The sequence below is a fragment of the Thalassophryne amazonica genome, chromosome 14 (assembly GCF_902500255.1).
Source record: "Thalassophryne amazonica chromosome 14, fThaAma1.1, whole genome shotgun sequence".
NCBI classification, from domain to species: domain Eukaryota; kingdom Metazoa; phylum Chordata; class Actinopteri; order Batrachoidiformes; family Batrachoididae; genus Thalassophryne; species Thalassophryne amazonica.
Genome location: NC_047116.1, coordinates 6364956 through 6386804, shown reverse-complemented (window position 1 = coordinate 6386804; position 21849 = coordinate 6364956). Strand labels below are relative to the sequence as shown.

At 43.9% G+C, this 21849-nt stretch overlaps 1 protein-coding gene across 1 annotated transcript in view; it reads right to left on the bottom strand.

The window, feature by feature from the left end:
• Positions 1–19982, bottom strand: part of LOC117524714 (trace amine-associated receptor 13c-like) — a 32243-nt gene extending 12261 nt beyond the window's left edge. The window contains exon 1 of the mRNA XM_034186528.1: positions 19644–19982. Within this exon, the coding sequence (XP_034042419.1) occupies positions 19644–19819 (176 nt within the window). The 5' untranslated portion in view covers positions 19820–19982. The remainder of the gene's footprint in view (positions 1–19643) is intronic.
• Positions 19983–21849: the final 1867 nt, after the last annotated feature.

Genomic DNA, 21849 nt, shown 5'->3' with positions numbered 1-21849 from the left:
TTAAATGCGTGTTGAATGTGGAGACTTCAACCTTTATAGCACTTTTTAAATTTTGCTAATGGGCCTAGTATAACTTGACTTATGAGTATTGCCATTTTTTGCTGCGAGTTTATGTACACACACACACACACACACACACACACACACACACACACACACACACACACACACACACACACACACACACACACACACACACGCACAGACAGCCAAAAGGATCATTTCCTTCTCTACTGCAGCAGCTACAGTGATAGGAAAAAATATGTCTCCTTCTTGCTAATTGGTTGGCAGGATTGTGAATTTTCCACCAATCAGAAGTCACTAACCTCCCATGTGTTCACTAACCCCACGTGTGTTTGATCACAGCCCTCTCATTGTGTGGTTGCTTTCACTTTATTACTAGTGGAAAGCATGTGTGGTTAGTGTTTTGTTGTTCTTTTGGGGGGGTTTTTTGGTAAAAATGAGGCATTTTATGAATGTGGAGCAAGTGCTTCAGTTATTTTTTGACCTGGAGGAAGACAGAGCGTGCAGCACGTTGTCAGAGTCTGAAACAGACAGTGAGGATTCTGGTCATAAAAGAGATGATCCCTCTTCTGTTTTGGAGGAGCAACCAAAGCAGGTGGATCACCAACGTGCGCACGGAGAACTGAACAGAGGATCAGAGCCTGCGCTACTGTTTCCAGATCCAGATCTCCACTTGGACGTGCAGCAGAGACACGCCCTGGCGCTGACTGCTGGAACACAGAGGAGGATGCATACACCGCTCCAGCAGTAAGCAGATTTCAGCCTCGGAGAACACCAGGAGTCCAGGTTGATACACTTTGGACTCCACCCAAAGTCCAAAAGACCTTTTTCTTTTGTTTTTCGCAACTGACACAATTACAACAATTTGCACCATCACCAATAAAATTGCTGCAAAAAAAAAAGAAAAAAAAAAGAAAAAGAAATTAGGGAAAAATACAATTGGACAGACATTGAAATGGAAGATCTGTACAAATTTTTGGTCTTCTGATGTTCATGTTGTTGGTGTCAGGACAAGTGTCCAGGATTACTGGAAACAAAGTCATATTTTGTCTATACCCTTTCCAGCGAAAGAAATGTCCAGAGACAGATTTAGATCAATATTCTGGAACATCCACCTAAGTGATCCAGATGAGGATGTAGAAAACAGGAACAGCAGGTTCGAGTCAGGCCTTTTTATGATGACATCCTCAGTGCCTGCCAGGCTTATTACAATTTTTCCATTTCAATTTATTTTCCTTCATATAGTGCCAAATGACAACAGAGTTGCCTCAAGGTGCTTCACTCAAGCAAGGTCTAACCTTACCAACCCCCAGAGCAACAGTGGTAAGGAAAAACACCCTCTGAGGAAGAAACCTCAACCTCAAGACGTTATTACCAAACGAGGAGGGAGCTGGCAGTGGATGAAAGGCTGGTGGTGATGAAGGCAAAAACTGGAATGACTCAATATTTGAAGGACAGTCCAACAAAATGGGGCATGAAACTTTTTGTGTTGGCTGTTTCAAGTAATGGCTACACACTCAAGTTCACTATTTACACTGGCAAGACTGTGACCACAAGTGAGCACGGGCTGTCATATGATGTGGTCATGAACCAGATCTAGCCGTTCTCACTTGGTACTGGGTACCACATTTACATGGGCAATTTCACACAAGGCCCAAAACTGTTCATGGACCTGGCTACACAAGGACTTTGTGGTGGAGCTGGTGTGTCAACTGTGTGGCACAGACAAAACAGGTGTCCCACAAAACAGGAGCCAGAACCATGTTCCTGTGCCAACTGTGACAGGCACAGATCCTTGCCAAAAGGCCACAAAAGGCAGATTGAGGTGCCAACGGTGGACAACAAGAGGAGCAACACACCGTGGAAGTGTCAGGCCTGCGATGTGCCCCTTTGCATTGTGTTGAACAGGAATTGTTTTTTTGAGTGGCACAAATAATTTGCGTTGCATCTTATTTTGACGTGATTGTTTTGTAAAAAAAAGTTTAGCATTAGCATTTCCTGAACTATATGTTTTTAAAATGTACAATTTATATTTACATTCTAAATCTTATTGTGATAACTGTTTTGTAAATCCGGATTGTGATCCGGAGCCATGAATTTTTTAAAGGATTCTTCACCATTGCGGGATAGGAGGAATTTTGACATTCTAGTTTCTAACTCCACAAAAACAAGGCAGAAAGGCTTGAAAAAAATGTAGGATGTAACATAATCAAATGTTCTATCAAACAACAAAGTTTGGTGATGATCGGATCCGGATTCCAGATCTGGTGATCCAGAATCAGGGGCATAGGCAGAAATCATAAAACGGGTGGACCCAGAAAAAATCAGACGGGCCCAACCTTTGGGTTGTAGGTAAGGTATTATAAGGTAGGTAGGTATTATAATACACTGTTTGAAAAAGTATGCCTCGTTTGGACATCGCAAGCAACGTTATCACTTAGCCTACAGCACTGGCAAAGTGAGCACACAGACGCAACACGTCAGACACAAGTACTCTTCATGGATAATGCAAGCTGCAGTGCAGCGCCACACACACACACACACACACACACACACACACACACACACACACACACACACACACACACACACACACACACACACACACACACATTCAGTGCAAGTCTGGTAGCCTACTTGGCTCGGCCTAAACCCAAAACGTCAATAGGTATTTAAATAAGGCATTGTTTCAAAAATGAATTCCAAGTTTAATGATGAACACATCTCAGCCAACTGCACAGACGCTGTGCACAGTTACACAGACACAAAGTGTCAGACACAAGCAGCCCATGGACAATGCAAGCTGCAACACAACGCTTAGTCATGTAAAGTCCTTTAAAATAAAAATTCAAAATATATCCGCAACATGAAAACAGGTTGGCTCGGAGGCCAAATTAAAAACCATCAGAACGGACACCAACATGATTCGTGGCAGTTACAATATAATATTAACAATTAAGCCTATTTACAAGAAAAAGTAATTAATGGTCTCACACTTACATTTGATGAATCCTTTTAATGCTACAGCAGGAGATGACGGGGTTTTTGTTGAACTCTCTTATCACGTCATCATAGTCCAACGATTCAATCAGTTCTCTTTCAAGGGAAAGTGCATTCAGTCTGTGAGTCAACGTGGATGTTCTGGTGGATGTTTTTATCCGATTAACAGTAGAAAACAGCGAAATCCGCGAAGTAGTCAGTGCTATTTTTTGCAATTATTATAATTGTTTTAAGGCTGTAAAACCCCTCACTACACACTTTATACACTTTTCTCAAACAGGCATTAACATTTTCTCACTTTTCTCTCCTGTGTAAACACTCTCTGTTTTCTTCTGTGCGAGAAGATTATAAACAGACACACGCAGAACACAATGCGCAGCTCTCACTTCGGTCACTGCCTCCGGAGGTACGGATGCGGGACCCGCAAAGAATCCAAGTCCTCTCTCGGTGGCCACGGAGCTCTGCGGCTGCGATCAACATCCGCATCAAAACAGCGAGTGTATCTCTGGACCTGTTGCCAGATTTGGCGCAAATCCGCACAGCAGACAGGAGGAGGTGGCCCGCTGCTGCGTTTACTGAGCCCGCAGAAAGCGCATCGGAGGCAGTGAGAGCAATTGCGGTGACGCCGGCCGGTGCCGCAACCGGCCCGCCTGATAAGGACACAGAACACAATGTGCTGTTAAAAAAAAAAAAAGCATGTAAAATTGCTCTAAAAAAAATCCGCGAAACTGCAAGGCCGCGAAAGGTGAACCGCGTTATAGTGAGGGACCACTGTACTCTGAAAATAAATTAATAAAAATCACAGAAGATGAACCAGATTTTTTTGACAAAATTTATTAATTGTCACTCAGTGCTAATGCAATACCATATCATCGGAATACAATGAGGCAACAACAAGTGACTGTCGAGTGTCAACTCAGCCTTCTCATTGGATGGGCGGGCCTGGCTGACAAGTGGGCGGGCCCAGGCCCATCCAGGCCCACCCCTGGCTACGCGTAAGTCCAGAATATGCAAAAATATAGGGAAAATAGAAAATGTGTCAGTGTGAGGCGACAAATGAAGCTAGAGATGCACAACTAACACCAAATTGTAGCTGAATCTGTACAGATTCAGTAAGGTGTCATCAGATTTGATGTAGCTTCAAATGTTATGGAGCTACATCCAGAAGAAAACCGCCATTACCGAAAAATCATTTTTATACAATAACTTTTCAACTAATAAAGACATAAAAGTGATTCCAAGTTGTAGTTGTATGTTTTCATGATCAAGGATGTCAAATATAAAGGAAAGAAAAGTGTATGTATCATAGTTTTGGTTGTAACACTGAATTGTTGAATAGATCACTGTGCCAAGGAGGGAATCTCTTTAGGGTCAGTGACCCTATGGCCTTGGCGGACGTTTGCACTCTCTGAGTGCTTCTAGTTTCTACTTGGATTCTATGTTTATGTGTGATTTTAGGTTCACTGTGTTAATACAGTAGGTCAGAATGAATGAAAAACTGTAAAGTCGTACAGGTGAGGTTGTGCTGAAAAAAAAAAATGGCACAGAACAAGGCCAAGTAAACACCAGGTAAATTATAAAGGTAAAACCAAAAGTAGTCAAAAAACAGCCAATTATACCCTGGACTCCAGAGGGTTAATCATGTAAGTGGGGTTGTGTAGAACTGGTTTTTGCACTGAGAACAAAAGAAGGGTCAGATTACTAGACGGTTGATTTTACTGCAAGTCAGAACAAGGGAGGGACCTTCCCCTCTGCTCACAGGGACCAATTAAGTTAGGAAGTTGTGAAATGAGGTCCGTCCATTGTCACGCCTGTGTTATGTGTTATAAAAAGTTTTCTTTGTCTTTGTTCGGGGTTCAGATAACATGTTCTCCTGCAAGAAATATATGTCCTGAAACCCAGGCCTGTTAATCTCACCAAGTCTAAACAAATTTTAAATTGAGCAATAGACTGAATCCAGACTCTGATTGGGAGGGGGCACAAAAGATCAGGGAATTACAGCTCCTTCAACTTCTCCCTTTTTGTTGAGAGCTGCTACAGCAGATCTGATGTGGATCTGCATGTTGATTTGGCACAAGTTTGATCCTGGATGCCCTTCCTGATGCAACTCTACCTTATTATGATGTAGAAGAAAGCACACTAACCACTTGGCCACCTCACCCAGAGCTGTCAACTCACGTGTTCTCCTTCATGGGTCCTTGATCTTTCCTGGTTGATTGTTTAGACCTTTGGTTAATATGGCCACTGGATGTTATGAGTCACTGGATGATGAGCTGCATTTTGTTGTTATTGGTGCTTTGGCTAGAACGGATGGTCAGCCTTCTGAGTCTCGTCTGCTTGAGGTTTTGGGACGTTTTACAGCAGCTAAGGGCCCTGTCACATCTTGATGATTTAACTAGCATATGCCGATGTATGAAAAATGCCCTGAATATGCTAGATATGTTGAATACATTATGCAGCTGTAATACCTTGATGATTTAGCCAGCGTATGCTGACAGCCCCGTTTCCACGGAGCGGTCTGGGTCGGTACTGCACAGTATGGTACGGGTCGGAACAGTTAAATCTGGCTTGGTTTGCATTTCCACCACCAGCAGAACCCTTTTGTTTGGCAGGCGGAACACGGAAATATTGACAAGCACGTCATCGAGCATGCGTACGCTGTTGAGCGGCATTGTCCCTCCACACAGAGTCCAAACGGAGTAATTTATGATTTTTTAAAAATTTAATTTAATTTTATTTATGTCTTGGTGGATAATAGGATTTATTTGCATCATGTGCAGACTGCTGAAGAATCAACTGATGTCTGTGATCAATCAATCAATCAATTTTTTTATATAGCGCCAAATCACAACAAACAGTTGCCCCAAGGCGCTTTATATTGTAAGGCAAGGCCATACAATAATTATGTAAAACCCCAACGGTCAAAACGACCCCCTGTGAGCAAGCACTTGGCTACAGTGGGAAAGCGTGATGAACGCTGACTTGAACAAATGAGGTGCTGTGACTCTCAACTTTTAAAATAAGTAAATTTTTTTGTTGTGGCACAAAGCGCTGGTGTCCTCTGGTTCAGGCTGAGAGACAAACACAGAGGGACTTCTTTTAAAGCGCTACGTTTCTTCAGCCACGAGAAGGAACTGAAGTATTTTCAGATGTCGTTTTCCAAAATCAGGACGCTTTATGTGGATACGTTTTTGTCAGGCTGTGATGATGAATCCGACTGAAATAAACGGGTCAGATTAAGACTTTATATTGACTCCATGTATGAATGGTTTTAATATTTGAAACAGTCTGAACTGTTTGCATGAGGACTGCAGCTTTCAGTTTTGCAGCCAATCAATGGACAGCATCAATGGATGTATTTTGACTTATGAGTAACTTAAAAGAAACGTATGTCAAAAATTGTATAACTTACCTACAACTTATGGCCCCTGTATGTGGGATGTGCGAGTCATATGCTGGCATACGTCGAAAATATTGTGCATGCCCAAAATTTTTTGACATACTCGTTGTATATCAGCATGCTCTTAACTTATCCAAAACTTACCCATAACTTATTAGACGTACAAGGTCTGTCCATAAAGTATCGTACCTTTTTATTTTTTTCAAAAACTATATGGATTTCATTCATATGTTTTTACGTCAGACATGCTTGAACCCTCGTGCGCATGCGTGAGTTTTTCCACGCCTGTCGGTGACGTCATTCGCCTGTGAGCACGCCTTGTGGAAGGAGTAGTCCCGCTCCCTCGTCGGATTTTCATTGTCTGGAAATGGCGGAATGAAAAGGACTTTTTTTTCCATCAGAATTTTTTCAGAAGCTGTTAGAGACTGGCAACTGGAAACCATTCGAAAAATTTATCTGGCTTTCAGTGAAAATTTTACGGGCTTCACAGAGAATAAGGACTTTAACTACAGGGTTAAGGACCCCTTTAAGGACGGTCGGTGCGCCGCGTTGCGAGCTGCGACGATGCGGCACAAACCACTGGATCATTTCTAAGCTGATGGCTCTGTGGATACGAGACCGTCGTGTGCTCTTTCTCTGGTTATCACAAGACCTGGACATCAGCCATTTTCCGGCAGATTTCACTTTTAACAAGAGATTTTGTCATGGAAAGCCGCGCGGAGGCTTCGCGCGTCATGACCGATTCGCTGATGAAGCAAGACAAAGAAACACCTCCGTTTCGGAGTGTTAGAGGACAAGTTGGGACATGTCTATCTCGGCTTTCAGTGCTTACCAGTCGAGTGAGTATAAAAGAACTTGTGGAGAGCTGGACATGTCCCAACTTGTCCTCTAACACACCGAAACGGAGGTGTTCCTTTGTCTCGTTTCATCAGCGAATCGGTCGTGACGCGCGAAGCCTCCGCGCGGCTTTCCATGACAAAATCTCTTGTTAAAAGTGAAATCTGCCGGAAAATGGCTGATGTCCAGGTCTTGTGATAACCAGAGAAAGAGCACACGACGGTCTCGTATCCACAGAGCCATCAGCTTAGAAATGATCCAGTGGTTTGTGCCGCATCGTCGCAGCTCGCAGTGCGGCGCACCGACCGTCCTTAAAGGGGTCCTTAAAGCTGTAGTTAAAGTCCTTATTCTCTGTGAAGCCCGTAAAATTTTCACTGAAAGCCAGATAAATTTTTCGAATGGTTTCCAGTTGCCAGTCTCTAACAGCTTCTGAAAAAATTCTGATGGAAAAAAAGTCCTTTTCATTCCGCCATTTCCAGACAATGAAAATCCGACGAGGGGGCGGGACCACTCCTTCCACAAGGCGTGCTCACAGGCGAATGACGTCACCGACAGGCGTGGAAAAAAACTCACGCATGCGCACGAGGGTTCAAGCATGTCTGACGTAAAAACATATGAATGAAATCCATATAGTTTTTGAAAAAAATAAAAAGGTACGATACTTTATGGACAGACCTCGTATGCCTGCATATGCTAGCATTTTTAATATGCTCATGATACATTGGCTAAATCGTCAAGGTGTGATAGGGGTGTAAAGTGCCAGTCCTGCCAACGACTCTCCCAAAGGGTTCCCTGCAGGCCGGTGGACAGTCACTGTAAGTAATTAAGTCCCTTCACCTTCAGTCTGGGGTGCTTTAGACACAAATGCTCTTTGTGACGCAACTCCACATTACATGGACAACGGGCCTTAAACCAGGAACCTTCTGCACTGGAAACAAGTGCACATAACTGCTTAGCCACAAACCAGTTTGTAAAATAACATCATGATCATGATACACATGTAGACAAAATGCACACATCATAAAACAAAATACAGTGAGCTGGTTCCACGAAACTGATATTTCACAACTGACAGGAGAATATGATGACAAAAAACAAAAACAAACAAATGTGATGTTTATTTAAAAAGTCAAATTCTCCTCCTCATGATGAAATATGTCTTTGTTTGAATTCTTTAACAGATTTTGTTTTGATCTCTTTATTTAGCCGTAAAGGAGACATTGGCTGAATGATGAAGACACTTCAGTTTGTTTTTCAGCCGTTCTTTCATTGTGTGATGATGTCAGAGCTGTTTGTCTTTGTGCGTTTGATTGCAGTGAAACCTCAGACACAGAACTTCATGCATCTCCAACACACACACGCGCACACGTGTGTGTGTGCGCGTGTGTTGGAGTCTGTGTTCACGACTCAGATTGTTTATTATTAATTATCACGATTAAACTTGGCTCTAAGCTACTTCTTCTTTTTTTAAAGTAAGTGGGCAGGTTGCGTCCTTCAGTGATAACGGGGACAAACTCCTTGAAGGACTTCAGTACCTTCCTGCAGTGTGTTGTCTCCAGCTGTAGTGGAGACACTTGGGGATATACTGTATCTGGTGTTAGTTCAGGGGTTTATCACAAGTTCACAGTGGGATGTTGGCCAGAACATCACTTAAGGCCAAACTTCCAGAGGGTCCAAATAAACAGCATACAAAATACACCAATGAATAAAGGATAAATCTCTTGATCCCCTATAAACAGAATAAAGGGAGTATTGAAATTATTGCAACTCTACCTGTAACCCCCACTATCAGAGCCCTAAAACACACTTCAACAGACTCAATATAACCAAGGAAAATCCTTGGGCTGAACATCGGAGTAGGTTGAAGTAAATATGTCATTTTGGTTGTATGTGATACACCATAGATCAAATTTGCTTGGGTGTATGAAGGTCTTGAGATGAAGATACTTTAAAGAGACAGACATGATTTGTTAATGATAAACTATTCAAATCAAATCAAATCAATTTTATTTATATAGCGCCAAATCACAACAACAGTTGCCCCAAGGAGCTTTATATTGTAAGGCAAAAGCCAAACAATAAAACGACCCCCTATGAGCAAGCACATGGTGACAGTGGGAAGCAAAAACTCCCTTTTAACAGGAAGAAACCTCCAGCAGAACCAGGGTCAGGGAGGGGCAGTCTTCTGCTGGACTGGTGGGGCTGAGGGGAGAGAATCAGGAAAAAGACATGCTGTGGAAGAGAGCAGAGATCAATCACTAATGATTAAATGCAGAGTGGTGCATACAGAACAAAAAGAGAAAGAAACACTCAGTGCATCATGGGAACCCCCCAGCAGTCTAAGTCTATAGCAGCATAACTAAGGGATGGTTCAGGGTCACCTGATCCAGCCCTAACTATAAGCTTTAGCAAAAAGGAAAGTTTTAGGACAACCTGATAATAATGAATTACAATAGTCCAGCCTAGAGGAAATAAATGCATGAATTAGTTTTCAGCATCACTCTGAGACAAGACCTTTCTAATTTTAGAGATATTACGCAAATGCAAAGAAGCAGTCCTACATATTTGCTTAATATGCGCATTGAAGGACATATCCTGATCAAAAGTGACTCCAAGATTTCTCACAGTATTACTAGAGGTCAGGGTAATGCCATCCAGAGTAAGGATCTGGTTAGACACCATGTTTCTAAGATTTGTGGGGCCAAGTACAATAACTTCAGTTTTATCTGAATTTAAAAGCAGGAAATTAGAGGTCATCCATGTCCTTATGTCTGTAAGACAATCCTGCAGTTTAACTAATTGGTGTGTGTCCTCTGGCTTCATGGATAGATAAAGCTGGGTATCATCTGCGTAACAATGAAAATTTAAGAAATGCTTTCTAATAATACTGCCCAAGGGAAGCATGTATAAAGTGAATAAAATTGGTCCTAGCACAGAACCTTGTGGAACTCCATAATTAACCTTAGACTGTGAAGAAGACTCCCTATTTACATGAACAAATTGTAATCTATTAGATAAATATGATTCAAACCACCGCAGCGCAGTGCCTTTAATACCTATGGCATGCTCTAATCTCTGTAATAAAATTTTATGGTCAACAGTATCAAAAGCAGCACTGATGTCTAACAGGACAAGCACAGAGATGAGTCCACTGTCTGAGGCCATAAGAAGATCATTTGTAACCTTCACTAATGCTGTTTCTGTACTATGATGAATTCTGAAACCTGACTGAAACTCTTCAAATAGACCATTCCTCTGCAGATGATCAGTTAGCTGTTTTACAACTACCCTTTCAAGAATTTTTGAGAGAAAAGGAAGGTTGGAGATTGGCCTATAATTAGTTAAGATAGCTGGATCAAGTGATGGCTTTTTAAGTAATGGTTTAATTACTGCCACCTTAAAAGCCTGTGGTACACAACCAACTAATAAAGATAGATTGATCATGTTTAAGATCGAAGTATTAATTAATGGTAGGGCTTCCTTGAGCAGCCTGGTAGGAATGGGGTCTAATAGACATGTTGATGGTTTGGAGGAAGGGACTAATGAAAATAACTCAGACAGAACAATCGGAGAGAAAGAGTCTAACCAAATACCGGCATCACTGAAAGCAGCCAAAGATAACGATATGTCTTTGCGATGGTTATGAGTAATTTTTTCTCTAATAGTTAAAATTTTATTAGCAAAGAAAGTCATGAAGTCATTACTAGTTAAAGTTAAAGGAATACTCAGCTCAATAGAGCTCTGACTCTTTGTCAGCCTGGCCACAGTGCTGAAAAGAAACCTAGGGTTGTTCTTATTTTCTTCAATTAGTGATGAGTAGTAAGATGTCCTAGCTTTACGGAGGGCTTTTTTATAGAGCAACAGACTCTTTTTCCAGGCTAAGTGAAGATCTTCTAAATTAATGAGACGCCATTTCCTCTCCAACTTACGGGTTATCTGCTTTAAGCTGCGAGTTTGTGAGTTATACCACGGAGTCAGTCACTTCTGATTTAAAGCTCTCTTTTTCAGAGGAGCTATAGCATCCAAAGTTGTGCTCAATGAGGATGTAAAACTATTGACAAGATAATCTATCTCACTCACAGAGTTTAGGTAGCTGCTCTGCACTGTGTTGGTATATGCCATTGGAGAACATAACAAAGAAGGAATCATATCCTTAAACCTAGTTACAGCGCTTTCTGAAAGACGTCTACTGTAATGAAACTTATTCCCCACTGCTGGGTAGTCCATTAAAGTAAATGTAAATGTTATTAAGAAATGATCAGACAGAAGGGGGTTTTCAGGGAATACTGTTAAGTCTTCAATTTCCATACCATAAGTCAAAACAAGATCTAAAGTATGATTAAAGTGGTGGGTGGACTCATTTACATTTTGAGCAAAGCCAATTGAGTCTAATAATAGATTAAATGCAGTGTTGAGGCTGTCATTCTCAGCATCTATGTGGATGTTAAAATCGCCCACTATAATTATCTTATCTGAGCTAAGCACTAAGTCAGACAAAAGGTCTGAAAATTCACAGAGAAACTCACAGTAGCGACCAGGTGGACGATAGATAACAACAAATAAAACTGGTTTTTGGGACTTCCAATTTGGATGGACAAGACTAAGAGTCAAGCTTTCAAATGAATTAAAGCTCTGTCTGGGTTTTTGATTAATTAATAAGCTGGAGTGGAAGATTGCTGATAATCCTCCCCCTCGGCCCGTGCTACGAGCATTCTGACAGTTAGTGTGACTCGGGGGTGTTGATTCATTTAAACTAACATATTCATCCTGCTGTAACCAGGTTTCTGTAAGGCAGAATAAACCAATATGTTGATCAATTATTATATCATTTACTAACTGTTGGGGAAGTGTCGTGACACGGACCCACAACAGGGGGCGTTAATGAAGGGACAATGGAATAGCCAAAAAGTAACAATTTAATGTTGTGAAGGTGCACAACGTGATACAGACAGATACAAATATGTGTTATATCAATCCAACAAAAGGTGATGTGTGGCAGGCTCGAAGATAGGAGACGTCCGGTGAGAGAGAAGCCGGAACCCACACAAGCCTCACCACCAACGGACCTGAAGAACACCGGAGCCGCCAAGCCCTGCGCCCCAGGTGGCCACTGTCTTCAGCAGTCAGACCCGGTACTGCTGGCAGAAAACAGAAACAGTTCTGGATGAGTGTGAGTCCGCACACTCAGTAATCCCACAGTCTGTGTTCAGTTAAGGAGGGAGAACCTCCACCTCCAATCACACACTCGTGCAGCTCCTGAGTTAACCACTTATCTGAGTGGGGTGTGAGGCGAAGCCGTCGCAGTCCACACCAAACGCCAACTCCGCAGATAAGGCACACCACAGGAAAACGGCTGCAAAAAGAGATCAGACTAATACTCAAAGTTTAAGTCAGCAGAGAAAATTACCTGTATGGTAGACGATTTCTCGGCGAGGAGGTGGAGTTGCAGTCCGGTCTTTATAGTGGTGGTGATGGGTGACAGCTGGTGTTGATTGATGACAGCTGTCACCTCCAGCGGCTCCGACGCCCTCTCGTGCTTGGAGCCCGCACTCCAAGCAGGGCGCCATCTGGTGGTGGTGGGCCAGCAGTACCTCCTCTTCAGTGGCCCACACAACAGGACCCCCCCCCTCAACGGGTGCCTCCTGGCGCCCGACCAGGTTTATCCGGGTGCCGGGCGTAGAAGTCGGCCAGGAGGGCTGGGTCCAGGATGAAGCTCCTTTTCACCCAGGAGCGTTCCTCGGGACCATACCCCTCCCAGTCCACCAGATACTGGAAGCCCCAACCCTTGCGACGGACGTCCAGAAGCCGACGCACGGTCCACGCCGGCTCCCCGTCGATGATCCGGGCAGGAGGTGGTGCAGGTCCAGGGGTGCAGAGCGGTGAGGTGTGGTATGGTTTGATCCGGGACACGTGGAAAACAGGATGGATCCGCAGTGAAGCTGGCAGCCGTAGCTTCACTGCGGCCGGGCTGAGGACCTTGGTGATGGGAAAGGGTCCGATATATCTGTCCTTCAGTTTGTGTGATTCCACTTGAAGGGGGATGTCCTTTGTTGATAACCATACCTCCTACCCAGGCTGGTATGCAGGGGCCAGGGAACGCCGGCGGTCTGCATGGGCCTTGGCCCTCATCCGGGCCTTCAACAGGGCAGAACGGGCGGTCCGCCACACCCGGCGGCACCTCCTGAGGTGGGCCTGGACCGAGGGCACACCGACCTCACCCTCCACAAGCGGGAACAATGGGGGCTGATACCCCAAACACACCTCGAACGGGGAGAGGCCGGTGGCAGATGACACTTGGCTGTTGTGGGCGTACTCGATCCAGGCCAGATGGGTACTCCAGGCAGTGGGTTAAGAGGGCTGTAGTTAGGGGGTGTGAGCCCCAGAGCCTGAAGGCTTTTAGCCATGGTAATGCGTCCTAGAAGCATTTACTGACAATAAAGTGTGAAGGACCTAAATAAGATGGTGAGGACTGTCCAGGCATGTGAGACACAAATAAAGAAAATGCTTAAAATGGCACGGGTTAAGAGGGCTGTCATTGAGGGTCTGGGGCTTTGCCCCGGACTTCTGTAAGAAGCAGAGGAGTGAGGAAAGCCACCAAGGCCCCCCAGACAACCCAGAAGAAGTTATAGGCTTCTGTGGCTGTGAAGCAGAGGAGGATATTCTTTCACCAGAACAGATCACATCTAGGCTTGTATCTCAGATGTACCTTCTGGCAATTTGTAGCTAAACTTTTCGTTTTAAGAAAATTCTCCTCAAAAGTACTTCATCATGAAGACATATAACTCCATGCAGATTTACCATCGAGTGCCTTACTGTTTGTATTTCTTCATGGTTGATGTCCAAGACATATTCAGTGGCAACTTTACCATCACAGAAAATAAAGAGCTTCAGGCACAACTATCACAAAAGACTCCAAGCTGCCATTGATGTTAAAGGGGGCAACTCGGTATTAAGCCCAGGAGTATGTAAACTTTCGATCAGTATCATTTGGGTAGTTTCTGTTGTCATTATCATTTAAAAAGAGTAAACACAGTTGTTTGACAATAAATGGCTTCACACAACCATGAAAAAAGTGAAAGTAAAAAAAAAAAAAAAAAAATGCAAATATAAATATAAATACCAGACATACTACTACTGGGTTACTGGCTACTACTGTTCCTCTCATTCCCGTCCCTGTTTTGAGGGACAAAGGACTTTTTCAATCTGTTGGTCCTGCACTTGAGAAGGAGCAGTCTGTGGCTAAAGAGGCTCCTCGGGCTGCTGATGACGGTGTGCAGAGGGTGACTGGCATCGTCCATAATGTCCAGCAGTTTGTCCAGGGTTCTCTTTCTGCCACTATAGAGCCAGCCCGCCTGATCAGTTTGTCCCAGCCTGATGTGTCCTTCTTGGATGTGTTGCCCCCCAGCACACCACGGTGTAAAAGAGGACACTGGCTACTACAGACTGTTAGAACATCCACAGGAGTTCTTGCAGATGTTAAATGACGGCAGCCTCCTCAGAAAGTACAGCCTGCTGTGCCCCTTCCTGTACAGGTGCTTGGTGTGGGTGTCCAGTCCAGTTTGCTGTCCAGCCACAGCCCAAGGTACTTGTAGAAATCCACAGCCTCCACTCAGCTCCCTGGATCAGAACTTGTTGCAGTCTTGGCCTGACTTTACAAAGTCAAAGACCAGCTCTTTGTCTTTGAGGTGTTGAGCTGTAGATGGTTTGTGTAGCACCAGGCAGCAAAGTCCTTCACTAGGCTCCTGTACTCCTCCTCTATGTCATCCTGATGCATCCAGCAATGGCTGTGTCATCTGTGAACTTCTGGATGTGACACAGCTCAGAGTTGTAGCAGAAGTCAGGGGTGTACAGGGTGAAGACAAAAGGGGCCAGCACCGGGTGGAACCCCAGTGGGGGGAACGGAGGAACAGAGGTGACAGGCTTTGCTCCACCGGGAGATGGTTCCGGCCAGCCAATCAACACCAGGCTTGTGAAGGGTTAACAAGGGGTGCCCCCAAAAGGATAGAAGGTGTGGTAGGAATAAACATAAAACCTGTAAAGACTCATGATGATTACCTGAGACTAACAATGTGACAGGAATGGTCTGATGTGTAATTGAGGGAAGAGGACTGCCGTCAAATGCAAAATCCTAGTTAGGAGAGTGCAGTCCACCACCAGGTTGTGAACCTGGTCTATAACACTAGGATCTAAGAAGTTAGTATCAGCATCTGAATCAATGAGGGTCTGGAGTTTAACGAACTGCTTACCAAAAAAGAGTGTAACCAGGATTTGGGTACACGATGCATGGTCACCCATGATGGGTTCAGCTCATCAATAGCCCGGAGTCTATTGGCTAGCATTCTCTTTTCGCTAGACCGGGCATTAGCAAACGATATGTCCCCGGGTACCGAAATACAGGATATCTTGATAACTAAAGAAATCAGACTTTTTAGGGATGAGAGAAGATCTTGGACTGCCAGTTAATCTTTGAGCATCTCAGATAAGCCGTTAGTAAATACACTCCATAGTGCGGTAGTGTTCCAGCCTGACTCTGCTGCCAAAATGCGGAATTCTATGGAATAGGCTGCTATGCTACAGGTCTCCTGCCTGATGGACAGCAATGGCTGGGAGGTCACTTGCACCTGCATCGGGTGATCAAAGACCATCCGGAATTCATGTTCGAACTGTCTAAAGGATGCTAACACCAGAGACTGCTGCTCTCATAATACTGTGGCCCAGTCAAAAGCCTCCCCCCGAAGCAGGTTAACCAGGTAAGCTGTCTTATCATTATTGGTAGAATACATGGACAGTTTTTGTGAGAAAACAAGGGAGCACTGAATCAAAAAGGATGCACATCTATCAGTGGAGCCGGTATATGGTTCAGGGTGACAAAGGGATGGTTCCTGTGGTTAGGGAGCTAATGCTACAGACGTAATGGTAGCGTGGTTGGCACGAATGGTGAAGCTGCTGCTGCGGCAGGTGGGGTCATGCTAGCTGATAAACACTGAGTGAGTTCAGAGAGACTTGTACACTGTTGCAATACCTGAGTTTCTAGAGCTTGTTGTGATCAGATAGAGCATAAGTTGGTGTTCCTGTTTACAGAGTATGGCTCTGCTCCTGCTATATATAATACAAATAATGAATGTTTATGAGTTCAATGATAGGAATATTTCATGAGGTTGAAAGCTGAACATACCATTCAACCATTGAAAGAATGTAAAAACATAATTTTTTTGTTTTATATAACAGCTAAAATAGATCCTTGTCATTTGATATTTTATTAATTTATAAACAACAGAAAAGGGACTTACATTTTGGTGTTCCATTGCTGCTGAAGTCCAAATTGTAATGTGTTGTCCAGTGATGCTGTGCACTGACTTCAGACTTCCATTAAAAAAAAAGACTTTGTGTAGTTCCTCAGTCCAGTCAAAAATCACGTCAGCTTTTCATCTGAACAGCTCTCATGCATCCAGACGGTTTACAGTGGAGTGGATTTTGTGGTGTTGTGTTACAATTAGCAGCGTCAGTTAGCTCAATCACATCATTGTGTCGGTTGTCTCCTGCGCACGCGCACACACACAACCGGGTCAGTGCTTGTGTGCACGTGTACTACCAAAAAAAAAGACTGTATGTTCTCAGTGCAGCGAAAGAAAAAATCAGGTCAGAAATGAGTCCAGCTTTTCATTCTTTATTCTGCAAACAGCCTCCAGGACAGCACAGTGGATTTGTGTGTGTGTGTGTGTGTGTGTGTGTGTGTGTGTGTTAAAGAATTAGCAGTGTCAGTTAGCTCAATCAAATTATGTGTCGGGAGAGTCGTTGTCCCCCGCGTGCATGCGCACACACGCAATCTGGTTGGCGCTTGTGTGTGTGTCTACAACAAAAAAAGACTGTATACATCCTCAGTGCAGTGAAAAAAAAAAATCACATCAGAAATTAGTCCAGCTTTTTCATTCCAACTTTTGCCAACAGCCTCCAGACAGCATTTATTTTGTGTGTGCGTGAGCGCGCGTTATGTGTGCACAAGCACGTGTGCGCGTATATGTGCATGCACGAGCACATGTGCGCACGTGCACATCCTCATACACGCCATACGTGTGTGTGCAGAGTGCAATGGTACCAAACGTATGGAACCAAATTTGCACTGTAAATGGAACCAAGCCGTGCTTTAAATGCAATGCAACACAAATGGGATGACAAGTGGATCCTTGTCATTTGATTGGTGCCTTGTATGTCACGTGACATGGGTTATTCATCCCATTTGTGTTGCATTGCATTTAGAGTGCAATTTGTTCCATTTAGATTGCAAATTTGGTTCCACACATTTGGTACCATGGCACTCTGCACACACACACACACACACACACACACACACACACACACACACACACACACACACACACACACACACATGGTGCATGTGTGCCCACACATGTGCACGCGTGTGCACGTGCACCCACACACATGCATGTGCTTGCGCAAACACAAAACGAACCCACTGCTCTGTCTGGAGGCTGTTAGCAGGAAGTTAGAATGAAAAGCTGGACTAATTTCTGACATGATTTTTTTTTTTTTTTTTGCTGCACTGACGATGTACACAGTCTTTTTTTGGTAGTACATGCACGCACAAATGCCGACCCAGTTGTGTGAGTGCGCACGCGTGACAATGACACAAGCGAGATGACGATTTGATTGACCTAACTGATCTTGCTAATTCTTGCAACACACACACACACACACACACACACACACACACACACACACACACACACACACACACACACACACCAACTCCCCTCCGCTGTAAGCTGTTTGGATGCATGAAGAGCTGTTCAAATGAAAAGATGAAAAGCTGATGTGATTTTTGGCTGGACTGAGGAACTACACGCATCACTGAACTACACGTTACAATTTGGACTTTAGCAGTAGTGGAACACCAAAATGTAAGTCCCTTTTCTGTTGTTTATAAATTACTAAAATATCAAATAACAATCCCCCTCTAGCTGCCACCTTATCGTGGTGGGGGAGTTTGCGTACCCGGATGATCCTAGGAGCTATGTTGTCAGGGGCTTTGTGCTCCCTGTAGGGTCTCCCAAGGCAAACAGGTCCTAGGTGACGGGTCAGACTAAGGGCAGTTCAGAACCTCCATGACCAGTAAAAGATCAAGGACCGTGACGTCGCCCGGTATGGCGGAGCCGGGGTCCCACCCTGGAGCCAGGCCTGGGGTTGGGGCTCGCGTGCGAGCGCCTGGTGGTTGGGCCTTAGCCCATGGGGCCCGGCCGGGCTCAGCCCGAAAGAGTGATGTTTTTTCACCGGATCTATTTATGAACACAACTCAGTTTAACCAGAGGAAACACACACAGGCCCTGCTCTCCCACTGAAGTACACACCATGGGACCTGGTCTGTTTATCTTCTGAGATCTGACAGGATCTGTTGTGAAAGTGTAGGAACACGGACCCACAACAGGGGGCGCAATGAACGGACAATGGAGGAAGGTGAATAACAAGGTTTACTATTGTGAAACGAGCACAATGAATACAACAATCACAATTTGGGGTCGAATCCGCTGGTGTCGTGTGGGCAGGCTCGAAGGTAGGAGACGTCCGTCTCAGTCGAACCGAACCACCCAGATCTCCTCTGCCACCGAACCCTGGAAATACTGGAACCGCCAAGTCCCGAATTCCCAGGTGGCCACTGCCTCCGCTCGTCGGATCCGGTACTGCTGGCGGGAGAGAGCAACAACACAGGCGTGGATGCGACAGCACCCAGCAACGGAGAGGGGAGAAGCCGCCTCCACCTCCAGTTACAGTATGACAGGCAGGTGAGTACTTATCTAAGCAATTCAGCTGTCCTGAAAAGGTTTAACAAATCTGTTAGCTATTTAGTCAGAATATAAATGCAGAGAACGTTACCTTCGTCTAAAGGCGATATCTCGGCACTGAGGTGGAGACGCCGTCCTCCTGATATACCTCTGTGCTGAGTGGAACAGCTGTGTCCGGTGATGGGTGACAGCTGTCACCCAGGCTGCTCCCATAAGGCGGCAGCGCCCTCTGGTGCCTGGAGCCCGCACTCCAGGCAGGGCGCCCTCTGATGGTGGTGGGCCAGCAGTACCTCCTCTTCAGCGGCCCACACAACAGGATCAGGTCCATACAGACCAGACCAGCTGCTTATTTCTAACAAGTTGATGGCCAGACTTTGTTGCCAGCAGACATAATATAAGTCTACTCTGCTGACATCTGAGGTCAAGATGAACCAGAAATAATTATATTTCTTTTGTGTTTATTTATACAGCACAAAATCACAACATATATCACATCAAATTAAGTACTCATGATTTGAATTACAACAATAACCTCACAGTCAGAAATTAAATTATCTTGTTGATGTTTTGAAGCAAATTTGTACCTGAAGTGTGAGACTGAGATGATGACCAGCAGGTTGAGAGCCACAGTGAGCACAGAGATGGAGGACAGCAGGATGTGCAGGAGCACAGCTTCAGAACCAGGAGGTGTCGGCTTCCTGCAGGAGGTGTTGAGGAGTTCTGGAAAGCAGAGCTCTGCTCCGTCCTGGGTCTCCATCATCAGAGAGGAGAAGCTGCTGAGCTCCACCAGCTTTCTGACTAAAACTCAGTCACACAGCTGATTAATCTCTTTCTGACGTTCCCGTCATCCAGACACTCCTCCGTCTCTCTGGACACTGAGGTCCTCTTCCTTAATTATTCTTGCATCATTGGCTTCATCATCCTCTCTTTGCAGTCTGAACTTTCAATCAATCAATCAATCAATTTTTTTTATATAGCGCCAAATCACAACAAACAGTTGCCCCAAGGCGCTTTATATTGTAAGGCAAGGCCATACAATAATTACGTAAAACCCCAACGGTCAAAACGACCCCCTGTGAGCAAGCACTTGGCTAAAACTTTCACCTTTTCTCAGTCATAACAGGAACAACTACAATAATTGGTAATGTCCTCATCAAGTTTTTTGTCCCCATCCTGATTCCAGTCATTGAACATTATCTGCCGATATAGATGACCGATCTGGTTTTTCTAGATGATACACTTGCACAGACCACACTACAAACATGAGTCAGTTCAGTCTACATATAAATAAATCATGCAATTCAATAAATTTATGATCAACTGCCAAATCACAATAGAATAGCATCAAGGCGCTTATTTACAATATTTACATTTCAACAGCGTCTGCAGGAGGCATTGCGTGTGCATGTACATGAACTTTTGACAAGAGAAGTTATGCAAATCAAGGAATATTTTTGTAGATCACCTTCTGTGCATTTGCAGGTATAATTGAGACAAATACTCCATAGGAAGTTAGCGGAATTTTGGTGTGCATGCTAACGTTTGCAATTTTCCTCCAGAGGTGTTATTAGATTGCAAAAAGTGTTGTCAATTTTAAAAGTCTTTTTTTCTTGCTTGCTTTTACATAATAAAGGACAAAAAGGTTATATTAACACACAAACGAAACAGAGTTTTGAAGCTAGCTAAATCATCCTGTGACATCAACATGCTAAAGTCATCAAAATGTCTTCTAAATCACTTCATAGGTGTTATTATATTCCAAAAACAGCATTTTCAGTTTTAGAAGTGTTTATTTCTTGCCAGCTTTTAAATAATATATGAGCAACATGTTATGTAAACAAATAAATGTACTGATTTTATACAGACCTGCCATTGACATCATGGCACAGCTCTACTCTGATTGGCTGTCAGCCCTGCCACTCAAAAAAAAACAAAAAAAAAAACCTGAACACATTGAAACAAAATGTGACTTTTTAACCTCTTAAAATACCTCTTAAATTTGGTAAAGGTTAGCCATCTTGGGACTTGTCCAAGGTCCGTGTCCCAAGAATGTTCCCTATGAATTTGAAGACTTTGGCTGTAATGGAACTGGACTTATGCTGAACACAGACAGACATACATACGTACGTATGTATGGATAGATGGAGGTGACGGATGCAAAGTCTTCACAATATCCGATGGCCAAAATTGATCGCCTTAGGTAAAAATGAATAGGGTGCAACTGGCACCATCAAGTCAGTGAAAGTCCTTTTGGTTGTTCCCTTGTATCCACTTGGGTTTGCCACAGCAGATTGGAGGTGGATCTGCATGTTGTATAAAAGTCAATAATTATATTGTTCCAATGAAGTCCAGGTCCTCAAGCTTGTACAGCAGAATAGTCTGTGTTACTCTGGTTCACAACACAGACCGAAGAGTGAAGGTATGTTCTAGGGATGGGTAATGTCAATGTCAATACCATTATCGATTCCGCTTATCGATCCGATTCCTTATCGATACCTCCTGTGAAATTTCTGTGTACTACAAGCAGGCTTTATGGGTTTTCTATGTCAACAACATTTTATTGAGTCTTAAAGTAAATAAATATGAAATTGGTCACTGGATCCGTGATCTGTGGACATAGATAGAAATAAACAAAATCTGTCATTTTTGTCAAAAGCGTTTTCTTTCAGACATTAATGGTATGAAAGTCTCTCCATATGTCTGAGCTGAACTCAGACAGCTGCTGGAATCTGCAGGTCTGCAGCCATACAGTCTTGGGCTGCTGCACGTCAGCGCAGAACATCTCATTTT